This window comes from Heloderma suspectum, chromosome 2 (genome assembly GCF_057233095.1).
Source record: "Heloderma suspectum isolate Gila_16-S chromosome 2, 16-S_ref, whole genome shotgun sequence".
Taxonomy (NCBI): Eukaryota; Metazoa; Chordata; class Lepidosauria; order Squamata; family Helodermatidae; genus Heloderma; species Heloderma suspectum.
In genome coordinates this window covers 72,873,966-72,894,951 of record NC_139459.1, presented here as the reverse complement: position 1 = coordinate 72,894,951, position 20,986 = coordinate 72,873,966, and the positions used below count along the sequence as shown (strand labels likewise).

At 42.2% G+C, this 20,986-nt stretch overlaps 1 protein-coding gene across 5 annotated transcripts in view; it reads left to right on the top strand.

The window, feature by feature from the left end:
* Positions 1 to 20,986, top strand: part of EPB41L4A (erythrocyte membrane protein band 4.1 like 4A) — a 161,572-nt gene that overhangs the window by 117,587 nt on the left and 22,999 nt on the right. For 3 of the 5 annotated variants that reach the window (XM_084833866.1, XM_084833864.1, XM_084833868.1), the window contains exons 14-17: positions 9,311 to 9,401; positions 16,101 to 16,184; positions 18,791 to 18,904; positions 19,766 to 19,843. In XM_084833866.1, coding sequence (XP_084689992.1) covers positions 9,311 to 9,401; positions 16,101 to 16,184; positions 18,791 to 18,904; positions 19,766 to 19,843 — 367 coding nt within the window. The remainder of the gene's footprint in view (positions 1 to 9,310; positions 9,402 to 16,100; positions 16,185 to 18,790; positions 18,905 to 19,765; positions 19,844 to 20,986) is intronic. The other 2 variants (XM_084833867.1, XM_084833865.1) reach the window with 1 other exon arrangement.

Genomic DNA, 20,986 nt, shown 5'->3' with positions numbered 1-20,986 from the left:
ATTTGTGTTCTTAACTTACGTAAACTTTAAGGACCAAACTGCATATTACATTAGTCACATATTTAAACAAACATGCTTAAACTGGCCACTTTTATTTTGGAGAAAAAGCAGTCATGGGGCCCCAATCAGGAACATGCTCCCAAACAGGATTGGGACCCTGCCTGTGCTGGTTTTCTGTTGAACTGTCTGATAGCTGACTGCTGCTTGCCCTCAAAGGTGCTGTTTGCATTAAACAGCACCTTTCAGGGGCAAATAGCCAGGTAATTTCCAGCAGACAGCTGTTCGAGTGTAGATTGGGGTGCTGTGGCGGCTTTTTCTCCAAAATTAAAGCAGCCAGGTTAAATATGCTTGTTTAAACATGTGACTAATGTCACATGCAGATTGGCCCAAATTTAACTGAAGCTAAACATTCAACTTTGCAGTTGATGGGAGGAGAATTAAGCTGGTACTGAATGGTTTCGAAAACTCCACCTTTTAAAATCAAGTGCCTAGTTTAAATGCTAATAATTTCCATACATATTTATTTGGACAGTCATGTAAAGAGCAGAGTACTACTCCACTAATTTTTTTTAAATATTGGGTGGGGCAACTTGGACAGGAATCCTGACATGTTCTCCTCATAGAATTTCTCAAACAACACCTTATTAGAGCAAGAACTATCAGAACAGAAGATCTGGGCATCTGCATGCCCCAGAAATATTCCATGCTATTTACAGCCTGTTTTATGTCTAACAAAAGTTAATGTCTCCAACGGTATCATTATTTCACCCTCTAGGTTTGGAAGCAGCCTTGGGAGAGGTTGTAGTTTTGCTTCTCAGAAAATGCAAGCAATTTACATTGTGTAATTGTGTCAGGCTGGCATTCCTTTCCTTACAGATCGTTACATATTTTCTCGTGCGAGCAAATGCACCTTGTTGTTTTGGGATATGGCAGTATAAGATGGCTGTGCATGTGTATTTGTGTGTGTGTGTTGAGTATTCTTGCTTTGCTTCTGCTTAGAGTTTAAGCTTTCATTTATTATATTTCTATACCGCCCCATAGCTAAAACCGTCTGGGCAGTTCACAGAAAAATTGTCCCACTTTCTGTCTTTTTTCTAGACATTTTTGAAAATGCCATTAAGAAAGGTTTTTAGTTTTGGATGTGTTCATTGTGATTATTTGATAGTACAGCATATAAAACATGGTTGCGGGGGCAAGGGGGTTGCAGGTTACTTAAAATTCGGGAAACTCTCAGAAGCACAAGTCCAAATAACTTCATTTATCATACTCCCCATGTGGATAAACTGTTTCTAGAGTATATGTTACTGTGGCTGTAATGCGAAATCTCCGAGGACCTCTAGCATAAAGAGACCTAAATCCAGATAGGTAGAAATTGGAAGGGAGTTTAGTGCAGCCAGAGCCTGGCTGAGGACTGTTGTTAGTTAGCTGTTGTAGTTCACTTAGCACATACAGTGGTTTAGCAATTGTGGTGTACCCATTACTGTTTCATGACCTAAAGGGAATATTATAATATGGATGTATGGATGTATATAGTAATAACAGCCACAATGGCATAAAATGTTCAATATTGCCACTTCGTGAGAGGAAGTAGGCTACACGTTCTTCCTGCATTACATATAACTAGAACTTAGCTGTCTGCTTGCCCCCTAATGGCCACATCTCCCTGGTAACTAATGTTAGCCCTGCTTAGATGCATGAATAATGAATAAAATACATATATTATTTTAGTGCACAATCCTATTGATTGTGCCCTTTGTGATTGGAAGCCCCTGAACTTGGAGGTCTGATCATCCAAGGCAGGGCGGGAGGAGTGGTGGAGGCAATCTTTGCTAGACAGGCTTTCTAGCAAGGGCACTTCAAAGAGGGAGGAAAAGAGGCTGGAGGAGGCTAGGGTTAACTCATATCCTGGCCTCTCCGACCTCCTCCCCTCCCCACCCATTAGAACACCCCTTTTCTTCCTCTTCCAAGGTTGCTTTTCTGACCTCAGAGGGCAGCCAGCTGCGAGGGGGCAGGGAAGTAGGGTCGGATCTCCGAGTCCCCCTTCTGAGGGCAGAATGCTGTCTCTGACCTCGGAAGGGGGAATCTGAACAATCTTATGGCCCCTCAGATTCTGTCCAGGGGTCATAGAATTGCCCTCTTACTGGTCTTTTGAATTTTATACAAATGGAACAATATGGCTACCTGCTTTTGATTTACCTTGCAGAACATATGTGTCATCCAGGTCTTGGAAGAAGTCAAGGCAAAGTATCAATATGTTAAATTGGAACATAACTGCTCTCTGGCAGATTATTCTCACGTTTGTAATATTTTCCTTATAGGTTATGGCTTCCTTATTTTTTCATTGTTTAAAATAAGAAGTAATGGCCTCTTAAATGTTCTCCTGTTTCTCAGTACTGGCAATATACAAATTGGTAAATTAATTCTTTTCCCATTTTAAAAAAAAAAATTAGGTTTGTCATGCCATTCAGAATTTCATATTTAGCAAGCTCTTTCATTTCATAACTTCTTATTCAAACTATATTTGTCTCCTACTAGAAACAGCAGAATGCTTAGTCCAGTTAGCCTAGTTCAGGGGTGGGCAACTCGGTTTTGCCTACAACCTCCACCATCTGTCACAATTGTCTATGTTGGCTAGGACTGATGGTAGTTGTAGGCCATAACATCTGGAGGGCTACAAGTGGCACACCCCTGTTGAGCTTGCCATCTGATGCGTTCTGTGAATTATTTGAGAAAAATATGAAACTATAGCTGACTTCTGTCACCAGCAGGGGTGGGCAACCTGTGGCCTTTAAGATGTTCTTGGACTAAAACTCCCAATATCCCTGATCATTGGCCATGCTGGCTGGAGCTCATGGGATTTGGAGCCTAACATCATTTGGAGGGATGCAAGTTGCCCACCCTCACTCTCCAGAATTATTTTAAGTTTTTCTTTTAAAGGAAATGAGCTCAAGATATTATCAGAGACTTCCCCAACTACATGATGCAATTTATCTAAAAATGTTTCAGTGATGCAGATTCCCCCCTTTCTTTTAGCAAGAAGTCAAACACGGTCTGTTTAAACACACTTCCATATATACCCCATTCAATTATGTAATGGAAAAAAATCGTGCAAATTATACATTTCTAAAATGTGTAATAGATGATAAATAGCACCTAAGGGAACCATCCAAAGAACGTTATACATCCTAAGGTCTCATTAAAATATATGGGATTTAAAGATTAACATATGTACCCATGTTCCATTGTTTTCCAAGAAACAATGGAAACCTTGACCTGGTCTTGACCTTTGCTTGTAATGTGTTACTGTTTCAATTAGGCAGTGTCTTAGGATGGATTAAAATGACCCAAGCTGTACAATGTGACAAGCTAAGAGCACAGTCCTATGGATTGCTTTATCTATTGAAAGCCTGGCAGGCAGTGTGGGGAAGGGGATGGAGGCTTTTACAGCTTCCCATTACTCCGATGTTGTTGTTTTGCCATCCGTCTAGCTTTCCTACATCCCAGTGGGCAAGGATGGGTGATGGAGAAGCTTCCAGATATTGCGGATCCATGCCTCTCCTTCACCCTCCCTGCCCACCACCATGCCCCCTTTCCACCTTCCCTGACCTCTTCCAAGGAGCCGCTCTGGAGCTTTCCATAGCAGCTTGGACGTGGGAATTGACAGAAAGATACATGACTGGATCTCCTCCTCTGCACTCGAAGCTCTGTCTATGGGCACAGAGGAAGAGATCCACAGCATTCTGTGGTGCCCCAGAAAGGATTGCTCTTCTAGGCTCTCTAGAATCTCTGTGAATAATTTTTTCAGGAATTGAGAAACTGAAAAGAAAGTTTGGACATCACAAGCAGCTGCAGTTAATCTAAAATGGAACCCAAAGCTTCCAGACGCCTCCTTGTGACTGCATCAAAGACAGGGGTGGGGTGGGAAGCGCAAGATCTTGAGACTTGCTGTGTCTTGTTCTTGTGATGCTAAACTCTGGTTTATGACTATAGCCAGTAACTGAACTGGCTACTCCCTTATTGCACAGACTTTGACTTGTCAGATTATAAAATGGCACAATTCTATGTTAAAGTTGTTATAAGATTACATACTTCCAGTTTTCAGATATTACACTGCAATTCCTTTTATATATTTTATACTTATATATTCAGTATATACTGATTTTATTAAGCTAGATGACAGTAGGCTTTATTTCTGGTGTACTTTATTTGGTGTATAATGAAATGCTCAAGCATACATATAACAACTTGATCCACAAAGCTTATTTAAGGATTTGGGCATCAGAAACATAGGTTACTTGTTTGTTACTGGGATATCACCCATGAGCAAGGTATAGAAAATCCCATCTTAATCTCATACTAACACAGTTAAGTAAGTCTCTGGAAGTACTAAAAAATGGTCATTCTTTGACCACAGTAGTTAATGTTTACAAGCAACAAAAGCTTACTCATTTACTTCATCTCTTTTCTAGGATCATAAATCGGATCTTGGAACTGCAGCACTATTTTGAAATTCCATTAAGATGTAATAGTTTTGTAGTGTTTTGTTTTCATCTAATTTTACAAAACTAAAATAAAAGGAAGAAGGAATTAAAAAGTAGAATGAGAAAGCTTTAATCCATACATTCTTTCATTCAGACTGATGAATTATTGTCATTTGACACTTCCATTCCCTGGCACTAAACTTCCTAATTATTGGAATAATCCACTGCATGTTTCATTGGAAAAGCTGTACTCTTGTGTAATACAGACCTTCAGCTTCTTATTACTGCAGTTTACTTTGAGTGGACCTCTTTCTGGCCCACACAGGATGGCTTCTGCAAAAAGTGTTTTTATACAGCTATGTACAAAAAGATAGCAATGCACATATTTTGTTAAAACCTCCTGTGTCAACTCTGGGTTGTGTGCAGTTATCCCCTCCCATTGACACCACAGCTTCCATCGGCAGAATGGGGAGGGGGTGATGGCTCCTGCGTATCCCCAAAATCCATTCTGGAGGGGGACCCCCTGGAGCAAATCTGGCCAGGCTGCAGGTGGGGAGGGGAAAGGTCCTGCTGTGTAAACATCCACTCATGCGATGTTAGATCTCACCCACTGTGATCACTTTTTCAATCTACCATTGGACAACTGTCATCCCCCAGTAAAGGCTGCTCTTCCTGCCCATCCCCAACACAAGATGCCTCCAGTACATTCTTTTCAGCCACAGCTGAGCTATAGTGAAATGCTCCATATGTCCTTCACAGCAACATTCTGTTAAGAACATAAGAAGAGCCCTGCTGGATCAGATCAAGGGTCCATCTAGTCCAGCATTCTGTTCACACAGTGGCCAATCAGCTTCCCAGCTTGTGGAAAACCCACAAGCAGGACATGAGTGCAGCAGCACTCTCCCACTCCTGTTCCCCAGCATCTGATATACATAGGCATACTGCCTCTGACACTTGAGGTAGCAAATAGCCATCAGGACTCGTAGCAATTATTGCATAGATAACATGCCCAGTGCAGCCATGGCAGGTCAGGGAGGGTTTTACATGCATTCTGCTTTAAGAGCTGAGTGCAGGTACCAGGATTATTGTACCAGACCCTTGTTTTGTATGTGTAGAGTCTCTACACCAGCTTTCCCTAACCTGGTGCCTTCCAGATGTTTTAGACTTCCAACTTCCATCATCACTGACCATGTGGCAGGGGCTGATGAGAGTTGTAGTCCAAAACATCTGGAGGGCACTAGGTTGGGTAAGGCTGCTCTACACTTTGTCCTGTCTGTATGGGGCGCAGAACTGAATGCAGTGTAGAATGCAATCATCTAAGTCTGTTGGTACCTATTGATTGTTCCTGTGATACCATCAGTGATAAGTGACACAACACGTCTTACATACCCATACCATTTTCTGATCACTTACCTTTTTATACATATGCACACATATAACTTTATTTCATTTTAATTCTCCAGATGCTGAATATTTGTCTGCTATTATTTAAACTTGGAAGTGCTCAGCTAATCCTTTAAAAATTAAAATAAAGTTGTAAAGGCTAGGAAGGCTATCCTCTCCCTTGCAGTAATGCCCTGCCATTCTGGAACTGTTTACTTTTTTTCTTAAACTTTGCAGGCTGTATGCCACCCTTTATAGTGATGAAGTACACATCTCCCTCTGGTTAAAAAAAATAAAAGCAAACAGCAGCAAACTTGATCCCTGCAACAAGGGTTCAGTATCCCATTCCCTTATTCCAGTCACATATAGATGGAATATTGAACCCTTAGAGCTGGATTTGAGGCAGTGTGAGTTGTTGTTACAAATATACCATGTGTATGTGTGTCAAATGTTTGGGAAAGAGCTTGGGAAGTAAACGGGGGTGAGTCAGCTAACTGGAATCTCCTGGAAAGCTAAGGATCTTCAGGAAGTGTTCTGGCAAACTTGTTCTGGCCTGCTCTGGCAACTATTTGAGCCATGGGCATAATCTATGTAGCATGCTTTGTGGGATTGAGTTGGTGTCTGACCATTTCACCACTTGATTCTGGAAGGCAGTAGCCATTTATTTTCTTTATTAAGCAGAAACACTTCAATCTTTAGTGATTTAAAAACCAAGAAGGGGGATCTCCATCCTAACAGGCATGCTTCTGTTCAAACTTCAAGCTAGTCATTGCGTCCAAGCAAGTCATTCTATTCTTTGGCCTGGTTCACACATAATAACAAACTATGGGTTAAACATTCCATAGGCAATTGGGGCTGCGTCGGAGCAAGCAACCATGTTGCCTTCCACGTGCTTGCCGCTTCCACGTTGCTAAACAACCCAGGAATACCGCATTCTTGCATTGTTTGTTGTGATGTGTGAATCCAGCACTCTGGGTTGTTGAGGAGGAAACAATCCAGGGTTTTAACTAGGGATGTCAGAGAATTCCACCACGAATCTCAGCGAGGCTGAATGCCAGCACATTCGGCCCCCTGAAATCGGTGGCGGAACGGTCTGCCCCCCTCGCCCCCGCCGGGACGGGACTTACCTTGGGCGGATTTTCCCGGCGGCGGCGGTTTGGCGGCGGCTGCCGGTCTTCTGACCAGCTGCCACCGCCGCCATTTCCAGTTAAAAAAACAAACAAACAAACGTGATAGGCTACGTAAAGTTTTACGTAGCCTATCATGGCTAGATTTTTAAAAAACACCGTGATAGGCTACGTAAATGTTTACGTAGCCTATCACAGCTGATTTAAAATAAAAACAACAACACGCATACGCAAATGGCGGCGCCCATGGGCGCCGCCATTTGTGTTCCTTATTTTGGCACGTCTTAGCCTACGTAAACATTTACGTAGACTAAGACGGCGAAAATAAGGGGAACGCAAATAGCGTAGACGCTATGCTATTTGCGTTCCCCTTATTTTCGCCGTCTTAGTCTATGTAAATGTTTACGTAGACTAAGACGTGCCAAAATAAGGAACGCAGATGGCAGCGCCCATGGGCGCCGCCATTTGCATACGCGCGTTTTTTTTCTTCTTTTAAATCAGCTGTGATAGGCTACGTAAACATTTACGTAGCCTATCATGGCTGACTGCAGGGACGCAAACAGCAGCGGCTACGTCCGCCGCCATTTGCATCCCTGCTAGCCAGCGGCCGGATGTCCGGCCGCTGGCGGAGCTGGCCGGCGGCTCCGCAGAATCCCTGCGGAGCGGAGCCGGCCGGCCAGGATTCGGGGGGGAGGGACGGAGCGCCTCCCCCCCCAGCCAGAATTTCGGGGGGAGGGACGGAGCACCTCCCCCCCCACGAATGTCACCCTTCAAAAAGGTAAGTGACTTTCGTACATCCCTAGTTTTAACCCATGGTTTGTTGTTGGATTAAAACTCTGGGTTGTTTCTCCCTCAGCAACCCAGAGTTCCAGGTTAGCCTGTCATGACAAACAGCTGGAAAGTGAAAGCAGATGCAAAGGGGAAGTGGCAAGTGGCCAGGAGCAGTGTACTTGCTTGCTCCTGTGCAGCCCCGACTATGAGTTGTTTAACCTATCGTTGGTCATTATGTGCAAACTGGGTCATTGCCTTCCTTGCCCCACTTGGTTTTCTGTTATTTTTTTCCAACTGACACTCAGCGTTCTGTGGCTACTGACCATGCTCAGTCATCATTGGACTGTTTGAGGTTGTTGTTTTTAACTCCTTAGTTTTTTATACTTCTCTCCAGCTTCTCAGTGACGCTGTTTTGGCTCCATTTCTGTTGATAGTCATCACCTGAGTTTGCTTTTAGGGGGAGTGATTTGTGTCTGATCATTTGGCTTGGTAATTAGTTGCCTTGATGGCAAAGTTACCTACCAAATAAATATTTTATCTGCAGTATCTAACTTCCTACCTAGTCACTAGAAAGTTACAAGGATAACAAATTCACATATAACTTTTTTTTACATGCATGCCTCCATGAGAGAACATGGGCATTTATGGGATGATTTTTTGAAGTTATATCAGAAGAAATCCTGAATCTTTACTTAATGTTCCAGGGTAATTTACTAGAATGACAAGGTATTTGGGAGATTCACCCTTTCATAGAAGAGTCTGTCACAGGCTACAATAGCAGCTTTGCTAATACAACTTTCATCATGTTGCCTATTGTGGAGTTGTGAACTATTTCATGCAGCATCCCACAGTGCAGTAACTAGCTCTAAAACATTACTACATGCTAAGTTTTAAGGAGTAATTGACATAATTACGCACATATCTTTTATCTGCATAGTGCCTTCAACCTTCAGAGGCTTTTTTTTATCTCCTTCAAAATCCTTACCTATTCAGTGATCATAATGCTGGCTTAGACTTCTTAACAGGTCCTTGGTGTGTTTTCCTCCTCTCATCTTCTCTTCAGTAGTTTCCCCATAGCTATGATGTTGATGACTTGTCCTAGCTCCCTGTTATGTGCAGTAGCTTAGTAAATTATTCTGCAGAATTTTCATAAGTGTTTGATTTATAAACACCGCCTCCCACTTAAAGGGGGTAAACTCTTGCCTCCTATTTGACCAATGGATCTGTGAGAATTGTACCCATGCCTTTTGGGAAAAGTTTATATTACATAAGAGCACAATATATTTCTCTTTTTGTATTGAAGCATTACACAGTACAGAATGAGGCCAGTGAGAGGTCTGAGACTTGCTTACTTTTCTTGAAACACTAGATGTTTGTTTTTTTAATGAAAACTAATATGTTGGCTGTTTTTAGAACAGTGTATAAGAAATCTGCAACACAATCTTCAAAGATTGAAGATGTGGTTAAATACATGTATGTATACATGATGTGCCCAAATGTGCAAGAGAGCCACTAAAATTTTCTAAAAATAAATTTGTTTTCTTTCAGGATCACATTGTACAAACCAGGTTATTACACACAGAGAAACGGGACAAAATGAAGGAACTACCAAAATTATTGCTCCCTCACCAATAAAAAGGTAATGATAAAAGAGCTAGAAAAAGTTGCCTGTAACAGTGCTAATAAGTCTAACAGAAGATCTTTGAGATGCTGATAGATTTTTAAAGCTGGAAGGAACCAGAGATTGGATCTAGGCTGTTGGCCTCCTTGGAAAATCTGTGTTTAGCTATGGACTTGCTGAATGTTCATAACCAAATAATTAATCTCAGTTCTACTTCTGCAAAGTAGAAATTACAACACCTTCAAGAATGAATGAGCGTAGAATGGGAAAGACTAGAGATCTCTTCAAGAAAATTGGAGATATCAAGGGAACAGTTTGTGCAAAGGTGGGCATGATAAAGGACAAAGAAGGCAGGGACCTAACAGAAGCAGATGAAATGAAGAAGAGGTGGAAAGAATACACAGAAGAACTATACAGGAAAGATCTGAATGTCCCTGATAGCCATGATAGTGCGGTCACGGAACTTGAGCCGGACATCCTAGAGAGTGAAGTCAAGTGGGCCTTAGGAAGCATTACTAACAACAAAGCTAGCGGAGATGACAGTATTCCAGCTGAGCTATTTAAAATCCTAAAAGATGATGCTATTAAAGTGCTGCACACAATATGCCAACAAATTTGGAACACTCAACAGTGGCAACAAGACTGGAACAGGTCAGTTTACATTCCAATTCCAAAGAAGAGCAACGCCAAAGAGTGTTCAAACTACCATACAATTGCGCTCATTTCACATGCCAGCAAAGTTATGCTCAAAATCCTACAAGCTAGGCTTCAGCAGTATGTGAACCGAGAACTACCGGAAGTACAAGCGTGGTTTCGAAGAGGCAGAGGAACTAGAGATCAAATCGCCAACATTCGCTGGATCATGGAGAAAGCAAGAGAATTCCAGAAAAACGTCTATTTCTGCTTCATTGACTACGCTAAAGCCTTTGATTATGTGGACCACAACAAACTCTGGCGAATTCTTAAAGAGATGGGAGTACCAGACCACCTTACCTGTCTCCTGAGAAACCTGTACGAGGGCCAAGAAGCAACAGTAAGAACCAGACATGGAACAACCGATTGGTTCAAAATTGGGAAAGGAGGATGACAAGGCTGCATATTGTCGCCCTGCTTATTTAACTTATATGCAGAGTACATCATGAGAAACGCCAGGTTGGATGAATCACAGGTTGGAATTAAGATTGCCGGGAGAATTATTAACAACCTCAGATACGCAGACGATACCACCCTAATGGCAGAAAACGAAGAAGATCTAAAGAGCCTCTTGTTGAGGGTGAAAGAGGAGAGTGCAAAAGCTGGTTTGAAACTCAACATTAAAAAAACTAAGATCATGGCATCTGGCCCCATCACTTCCTGGCATATAGAAGGGGAAGAAATAGAAGCAATGACATATCTTATTTTCTTGGGCTCCAAGATCACCGCAGACGGTGACTGTAGCCATGAAATTAAAAGACGCTTGCTCCTTGGGAGGAAAGCTATGGCAAACCTAGACAGCATAGTAAGAAGCAGAGACATCACCTTGCTGACAAAGGTCTGTATAATCAAAGCTATGGTTTTCCCAGTAGCAACGTATGGCTGTGAGAGCTGGACTATAAGGAAGGCTGAGTGCCGAAGAATTGATGCTTTCGAACTGTGGTGCTGGAGAAGACTCTTACGAGTCCCCTGGACTGCAAGGAGGTCAAATCAGTCAATCCTAAAGGAAATCAACCCTGACTGTTCATTCGAAAGACAGATACTGAAGCTGAAGCTCAAATATTTTGGCCACCTAATGCGAAGAGAAAACTCACTGGAAAAGACCCTGATGCTGGGAAAGACTGAAGGCAAAAGGAGAAGGGGATGGCAGAGAATGAGATGGCTAGATAGCATCACCGATGCAATGAATATGAACCTGAGCACACTCCGGGAGAGAGCGGAGGACAGGAAGGCCTGGCGTGCTATGGTCCATGTGGTCATGAAGAGTCGGACACAACTTAACGACTGAACAACAACATAGATTATACTCCCCTTTATTAATGCAACCACAGAAGTTCAAATAGTCATTTCTCTGTTAAAGTAAATCATTCTTGGTGTGATCTGGGGTGTTGTTTGCTGCAGAAAACCATGTGTGCTTTTCGACATGAGACACAATATCATGGACTAACACAAGAACTGAAGAGAGTGTGTGTGACTTCTCTGAGCACTCCAGGAACCAGCCACAATCCTACCAAGAAAACAGACTAGCTTCCAGTTTAAAGAACGTCTGCGCATGAAGGGTGGAGAAGAGACACTGCATCTTTCCATCCCTTATCTGTGCACTTCTGGAACTATGCAATGATTGCTCCCCCTTAAATGGTTTTACTCCTGCTTCTGTTCGGCACAGGAAAAAAAGACGATTGTCCAAATGTAAAAAATATGGTGGGCATCTGTATGCAGAAAAGTGCTTCTAAAATGATAAATAATTAAAAACAAAAACTTATCCTTATGTCTGTGTTATCATGCCAGATCTTTGTCTGTCACACTATATCTGTAATGTATCTGTCAAACAATCTCCCAAATTGGATTTTTAAACTGTCTGAATGGACAGAAAGAAAATAGGGCAAGTACACTGAAAGGCGAACATGTCTCAGTGGAAATGCAGGAGGGAATGTATTTGTTTGTGTGGGAGCAAAACTTCTTGGGTGGGCCATCGGAGCATTAGAAAAGGGGCTAGAGAACAAGCTGGGCATGAAAGATTTCTTTATTTCCTTGGTAATGTATGAAAAATACTTCCCCTTCCACTAAATTATAGGCTTGTGGATCGAGACCAGGTTTGTGCATTCTGGCCCACCATGTCTGAAACCTGACTCTTTTTGCCACCTTATTTACTGTTATAATCTTGTTTACAAATGAGTCTTTGCAAGTGTTTCCTGGTAGCGGTGTGTGTGTTGCTATTCCAAGTCATAACAGGATCATGTCCCCAATATCAGGAGGGACGAAACCATCAACTTATAGGGCGAGAGACAAGTGTCATGGTCTAAGACTCATGATGGTCAGGTTTCCATTATGGTGGCTAGTAGGCACAGAAAGGCTAGCAGAGAAGGCAGGCAAACTGTCAGATTCCAAGATGCTGAGGAACAACGGGAAGCCAGAGGTTAGTCTGTCAGGGCCTTCTTATTCAGAGATAGGATGTTCAGATGAAAGAGCATGCTTTATCGAGCCTGATGGAGTTGCATTGGTTCCAGGGCTAGGCCTAGACATTTTGCTGCCTGAGGTGGAGCAGCAAATGGCATCCCCACCCCTCACCCCAGTCAAGGTGCATAGTATTCAAGGTCAGTCAAGTTGTTTTGGTACCTGAGGTAGAAAAACCCACAAGGGCCTCTTCCTTTTACTGCCACTCAAAATACAACAATAACAAAACAAATAACTAAGAAGTTGGTGCCCTTTCATGATAACCAAAAGCAGCTGCCTGAGACACCCGCCTCACTTTGCTTTATGGTAGGGTCAGCCATCTGAGCAGGACTGAACCAGCTGATGAGGTTTGTAATGCTGCCTGTGTGGTGCCTCTGGGTAACAGTTCAGACTGCAGTTCCTTCAGCAGACACACTGCCTTGGTGATGCAAAAGATAAGGTGCTGGAGCTTTACTGCTGGGAGTGTCATTTCGAGATACCTGGTGCTTTATCATTGTCAGCTACAATGGTTAAAACGGTTTAGCCATCCCTTCTAGTTCTGGAAATCAGTCTCACAGAACACTTTAAAAGATGTTTCCAAGTAACCCTTTTAAGCCTAATCATCGAAGCTTAACCTCTTGTTAATTGCTGAAAAGATAGCCTGTCATCTATCACTATACAATATAAGTTAAAGAACTGAAATCATCCATGAAATTCACATCCCAACCCTTTTTCAAAGAATCTGAGACAGTTTATTCCCTTCTCAAGCGTTTCGCTGGAGATAATCCTAATATGTGGAGTGCTGCTGTGATTTAGTACTATGGCTGTGAAATGTGTCTTTGCTCTAAATGACAGAGAGCTTAGGAATCTAATACATTCAATTCACCACCCAGGATTAGTGTGCTCTCTGTTTTAAAGCCTCATTGGATACGGACACACAGATTGCATATGGACACACAGATTGCATACATACACACACACACACACAGAATTTCTTCCAACCTTAACCGCATTCTCCATATCAGTGAGCAGAAAAATGTCCAGGGATAGACTTTTTTTTTAAACCAAATTCAGTTTAGCAGTAAGGTGATAAGGGAATTGTAATTGCATTTTTACATATTTTACAACCACGTTGCTAAGAGTTTTGTGAGTTTTCCATCATGTGAGAATAAGTAATTAAGCTTCTTTCTGAATGTAAAGTCTGAGGCTTAAAGGTAGTTTAGAAGTCAAGCAGGCAAATTGCCTGCACCAAGTGGGGTCCAGCACAGATACTAAATCCGTTACTAAATCCTTTGTTAGGGCCAGTTCGCATGGCACAGGTGGCGAACCATGTCATGTTAACTCAGCCATCGTGGGTTATTCAAAGGCTTAACAACCCTCACATAACACTATTACTAATTGAGTACTATACGAGGGTTGTTTAACCCTCGATAACCCATGATGGGCAGGTTCGCATGACACTGCACAACCCTGAACCTTTTTGCATATGGAAAAGGCAGCCACACACCCCTGGTGCACATCATGACTTATTGTGGTATAAATAACCCATTATAACCCATGATGGATGGATTGATATTATTGTTTATATTGTTGTTGGCTTTTTTAAATTCTAAAATTTTATACAATTTTAATATTATTGATTTAATTATATTTTTAACTTTTGTATATTTATATTTATATGTTTTAACTGTACACGTTTTTAATGTTGTAAAGCCGCCTTGAGTCCCTGTGTTGGGGAAAAAGGCGGGTGGTAATAATAATAATAATAACAACAACAACAACAAACAACAACAACAATCATCACCACCACCCAGCCGTGTTGTGCAAACTAGATTATAGTCTTTGAATAGTACTTTGGAAATGACTGTAGCATGTATTCCCAGCCTTTTCAGGCTTGAAAACTGACTGGCCCTCTTTCCCACTGAGCCATAGGTGATCCTTCCTGAGAATAACATATTGTAAGCTGAGGTTATATATGTTGTGCAAACCTGGAAAACCCCAGAGAAATGCAGCCAAAGATTTTATATGGATATTTTGAAACAATGTGTAAAATTTGGCTTCTTTACATCCCTTCCTGCCAACAGAACATTACCCCTCTAGCCAATTAGGTCTTCCACATCCATTCCATTAGTTGCATAGTCCCTTCCATCAGGCTCAAGTTTCTGTCACTCCCCTAGATTCTCAGTTCCCTGAATTGCTCTGCCTCACAAGTTTTCTATCTTTACATTGCCCCTGCAGCACACACCATTTTCTGCGCCCAGGTCCTATGTGTTCTGCGCCCAGGTCCTACGTGTACAATTCCAAGAACGTTCTGTGACATAGCATCAGCTTATTCAATGGCTGGAGTGGGAACGCTCGAGGAAAGAATATTTCCAGCTACACTCTGCCCCTCGTTTATTTCACATGATCAGGTGGCAGAACCTCTTTCAGGCTGAGGGCCAAATTCAGTTTCAGAGAAGCTTTCAAGGGCTGCATTCCAGCGGTGGTGGAGCAAAAGGCAAAATGGGGTAGGGCGAAAATACCAGTATATTTTAGCTTAAAGCCCTTATTGCCAGTAACTAAGCTTTAGGGGAGGCATTTCAACAATTTAGAATGTGTGTGGGGGGACTGCACAAAACCTGGAAAACCACCAATAGGTGTGGTGGTTTGGTGGGGAAGGGGGTGCAGGAGGAATCCGTGGAGGACCAAATTTGGCCCATGGGCCAGTAGTTTTGCACCCCTGTTCTTGAGAGACAGCTGTGGAATAGGCAAACATGCTTGGGGAGTGTTGATACTTGGACAGTTCCTAGACAGCCACAAAGACAAAGCCACCTTGACAGGTTTGACTGTTGTCCTGGCAAAGATCCAGGTTTGACATGGCAGCTTCTATTACAGCCAGGTCAGATAAGGGGGAGCCAGAGGTCTGCCTGAGTGGCTAAGACCTGTAAGGATAAGACAGCTGTTTCAGCCTTCTTTTTGCAGCCTTGAGTGGCTCACTATAAGGGGTAGCAGAACTCAGATCAGGAGGCCCAGTTTCTGTTCCTGACTGCTCCTGACAACAGGTTGGATTAGATTATATTTATCTGGCTGATCACATGGAGGGGATAAATGCACCTGCTCTCCCTGCCAACCCAGTACGCCTCACCACTGCCATCTTCAAGCATCCAGGTGGGGACAAATCATTGACGTGTGACTTGTATGGATAAAAGCCTACATAGGGCAAAATCACACTGTCGGTTCCCTGGTGGGGCGGGCGGAGGGGAAATCTGGTAATCAGTACCATGATTTGGCTTGTGTGCATGGGCAGTATGGGGATTCTGTGTCCCCATGTGGATGTATGGGAATAATGGAGGTGGAGCTACTGTACTGGAACAGAGCGCACTTGCACACTTCTCCATGTGGTCAATCGGACTGGGGGTGGGGGAGGGAAGTATTGTCTAATCTGACCCAATGGATTCTTTCCCAGAGGAAGGTACTGGGGGAAAATACAGCACCATGGAAAACAAATTCCTTAAAAAGAATTTCTATAGAGTGGGATGTGAAAATGCATGTCCAGTTGTTTTTTAAAAGTTGATTTTTTTAAAGATAAATCTATTTTTCTGTGCTTATTAGTTTTAAGAAGTCAAGAAATGAAAGCAGCCCAGAAACCCAAAGAAGTAAAATCAGTGCACCATGGGAAGAAAATGGCCTACAGAGGTAAACAGCAGAGAAAACATGATGCAATAATCCATCTTTACAAAGAAAAGTATATTTTTAATCCCTGTGGATGTCCAACTCCAGACATTTATATGTACTCTACTTCCAAACTCATTAAATCTGGACGTTGGTAATAGGACAGAAACTGGAGCATTGGGTAGGCAGAACAAGTTTCTACCAACGACAGAGGTGCCTTGCTATTGCATAAAGTGTGTGTGTTTTGTTTGTTTGTTCGTGGGGGTCAAACCAACACCCTAGGCATCACTTGCCAAATGCTGATATATGGGAAGTTAGATTAGGCTTAAGACACAATGACCTGGTTTGCATGATCACCACAGCCCACCATGGCTTATTAGCCATGGTGGATTGTGGTGCCAATTTGATGATCCAAGCCCCTGCTGCCATGGCGTCTCATTACGTGCGAACCCAGCAAGGTTGGGTTGTTGGGGTGCTTAACAAGCCACTCAGAACCAACGGACTGTTTTAGGGTTGCAGGTGGATTGTCAACCAACTCAGCAAGTTGTCAAGATTGTCAACAACCTCACCAGGTTCACTCATAATGAGAACTGCTACCTCCAGTACCAAAGGCAGTGAGCCTATGTACACCAGTTGCTGGGGAATATGGGTGGGACGGTGCTGTTGTGTTTGTGTCCTGCTTGTGGGTTCCTGGTTGACAGCTGGTTGGCCACTGTGTGAATGGAATGCTGGACTAGATGTACCCTTGGTCTGATACAGCATGGCTCATCTTAAGTTCTTATTTTCTTATGAGAAATTATGGCATGCCCCAAATATTCAAATGGTGGCCACCACCATGATGAGAAACCCCACAGGGAAATTTACCCATAGTGGCTTCTCTTTATGTGCCAACTGGGTCACAGTCAATCCCAACCCTGAAGTCAGTTGCCAACAGCTCTTCTTTCTTACCTTTTTTGATGCCGGCCCAATAGATGGAGAGTTGAGGGCAAACAGTAGTGGGGGTTGCAAGGTGAAGGGAGAAAAGGAGAAACAAGTGGGGGGTTAGCATAGGTAGGTGGAATACTTGCGTGGTTCCATATGTTGAACTCCTGTGTGTGTGTGTGTGGGGGGTAGATTGAGAGGGCAAAATGTTCCCCCACCTCTGTCCCATTTCCTCCACCAGTTCTGTAGGCAGCTGCATGGAAGGGCTGGGAAAGGAGACTTCTTCCTTTTGTGTTGTGGGGAGGGAGACTGTTTGTGAATGCGGAGCACAGTATCCAAACTGCCTCCATAGAACAGGAACTGAGCAGAAACCAGAGCACGGATGATCAGCGGAGCTCACTGAAAGGAGATTCATTGACCTGCCCCAAACTGGTAACAAGCATTTCCGGGGTTGTTTGAAGAACTGCTAGTTCCTGTTGTGCTAACGGCAGGTCCTGCTGGCACAACAGAACTAGCGGAGGCTCAGTGGCAGCATAGGGTATGCATGAAATGTATTTGGTACCTTTTCTCCAAGGAGCTTATCCTTGGATTTTGGTACCTTATCACCTTTTCTCCAAGGAGCTCAAGTAGCATGCACATTCTCTCTCTCTCCCCGCTCCTGTGAGGTTGGTTAGGCTAAGAGCTGGTGATTGGCTTGAGGTCACCCAGTGGCATGTATGTATCATGTTAGAGCAAATGTGAATATGTGTGTGTGAGCATGTTTTTCACAGTAGGTAATGGGAACAATGCAGGCCCATCCATCCTCTCCTTCCCACAACAGTGTTAGTCTCAAATATTTCCATGGCAAATATAGACTATGATATAATAAATTTTATAAAAATTACATACTGATGCAAAATCAGCTTTTCTGACTATGAAGAACTATTTATAGATTATTTTACAAACCCAGTTCAATTGTATCAAATTTAAAGCTCAGTGATTACAGTTTTTGACAGTATTGTTTGACAGGTACAAAACAGACTGCATGTTTTAAAAATCTTTACTTGACACTGGAAAAATAACTCTCAGGGGTCCATTTTCATGTATTATTTCATGTCCCCACTTTTTTCATGTTAATGACCTGTGAATGCTTGCTGGCTCCATAATATCATTAGTAATTATGGGGCACTTTCTTAATATATGCTAATGAAAAATATGTGGTGAGAAGGGGACATATGCAAATAAGACACTAATTCTGCTCATAACTAGGATCCTTTAAAATTATTGACTTCAGTGGGGAAGGCAGGATCTTATTTTCATTAGTTTTGTAAGGAAAACTCATAGTTGAAGACCTAGGTCTAGAATTCATGAGGAATTATTTATTGCAAGACTCCTATACAACAAATACTGTGTTTTTTCTATCCTGTTTTGTGAATTCTTATGGTAATTGAATTCAGTGGAACTGTCTTTAATGTCCTGTAAGCATTCTCCAAAGGCTTCTCTGTAATTGTTCTTTGCTTGAAGAGTTCAATGTAATATATTTATTCCCCAAAAGCAATAATATCTTCAATCACAGCTTGACCAAATCTTATCACCTTTTAAATGACATAGCTATCATTACAGAAAATTTCACTGCTGACAAAGTAATAATAAAAAATAAATGAGATATTTGCAATGCCTGCTGTGAAACACTGCATCAGTTGTTTACTCTTACTCTTATTTGACCCTAGTGGGCTTTACAATTCTCCCAGCGACCGCAACAGATCACCAAAGTTTCTTTATTCACGACGACGTCACCCTTCAGGTGGGAGTGAAAATGAACCTGGGCAGCCACTTAGGAGAAGGTGAGTGCTGGGATGTGAATAATACAAGTGGGACTTACGACACAATATTGCAGGGTATCCTCACCTCCTAGCAGGAATGCTCCTGTGCAGAGTTCCTGCCCCTTTTTTCCCAACTGACACTCAACATTCCAGACTTTTCTACATGAGGCATTTGTGTGCTCATCATTCCCCTACACAGTTATTTACGGATTCTTTAGACGACGTCCTGACTCTCCAGTTTTGCTTCTGTGTCTAATGAGCTTTCAAGGAGTTTTTTTAGAGTAAGGAAAATGCAGCATTTAATTGTGAAAGTGAAAGAAACCACTTTTTTCACTTGCACATTTGTGCTATTCTGCTATACCACAGCTCCTCCTAGAGGTTATGTAGCAGAAAAGCAGGAAACACTCTTTGTGTATTGCTTGCATCTAAATTCTGCAGCGAACCCAGAAGTAGATACAGCGGATTAACAGCCTTGTGTAGAAAAGCACTCTGTGGCTACTGAGCATGCTCAATCCTCACTGGGCCGTTTTTGGTTTTCCTTCTCCCCCTCCTCCAAGATTTTTTGTACTTCTACAAACCCCGAGCATACTAATACCTCTCTCTTGCTTCTCATTGGCCCCATTTTGGCTCCATTTCTGTTGGTACGCACCACCTGTTTTGCTATTAGAGGGAGTGATAATGGAAGTATTATAAGGTTCTCTAGTTTGTGCATCTGTAAAAGGTATTAGAACCAGGACAGGGCAGCTGATAGTGGGACTGAAACAATAATGACAAAATAGTTATTGTTTTATAGCATAACTTCCCCATTGTTTTCTGTTTTAAGTTTATAATTTAGATATGATCCATTTTTTGTCAATATTGTTCTCTTTTTCTCCTTGCTAGGTCCCGATCCCGTTGTAATACCAGCAGTGGTAGTGAATCAGAAAATTCTAACAGAGAACATCGGAAGAAGAGGCATAGGTGATTAAGAAATTCTGCAAGTACTCAAAGCAGAATGCATAGCTTGTTTAACTTACAATGTACCAGATTTAAACAGAAATCTGCTTATGTGGATTATACTTTCCCAGCTGGTTAATTTGCATAAAACAGTTTTTTCATTTCTTATGTTTGTAAAAGTTGGATTGCTTGCTCCTGCCTTGCCAAGACATAATGGCTTATTTCAGGGCAAAAATGCACACATTCCTCCTTATCTTAAAGGCAGATATTCTACAATTACACATGAAATATTAGGGCAAGAGCACTCCTTTGTAAAAAAAAAAAAAAAAAAAGCAAAAACAAACGGCTATCGTTGTATAGAAAATTGTAACATGTTTCAACTCCAGTGTAACAAGGTGAATAGCATGAATGTGGTTGTGTGTCCTCATGCATGTCTGCGTGCGTGCATGCGTGACAGATAATTCAGATCAACATCGTTCTTGCCTATTAGTTTATTTTCTCCCACATGCCCTAGGGCATTAAGGAGACTGCCACAACTAGAGATAATTGTCTTGATAAAATGATAAATGTCCTTGATGTGACTCAGCTCTGACTGATGGCCCTAATTTTCTCCCAGGTCAGATTGGTTAGAGAAGTTTTGCATTAGTCCTCAGCGTGTCATCTTTGTTTAATATCGCTATTTGCACTGCACATGCTGTTCTGCTCATTGCACGCTGTGTTCTGGATTGTGTAGGCTAATGTGTGTCAGACCTTTAGATAGATGGACCTACCTTTGGAGCTGGGGAATGGATTAGATTATCTTTACTCCCTTCCAGCTATATGACTCAGTGATCCTACGATCCTCTTATCACTGGCAATGTGTATACTCTTTGTGAATGAATACTCAATATCTCAAAAATGTCACCCAAAACAGGAATGAGCCTATCCAATCTCAGATTCAAAAAACTGAGTCGGTGAATAACGAAAGAGTGTCAAGAGCATGCCATCTCTCTGGTGCATATTGAATAGATATGTGCTTATCGAATAAAACTCTAGTGCTCGGTCTTGGGAATCCCAGTTCCATAATAATGGAGCAGGTGTCAGTCTATCCCTCACTTTTTTAAAACTATGTATTCACTGCTCACTTAGATTGGTATTCCCCTGCACTACTACAGTTTCATGGTGATA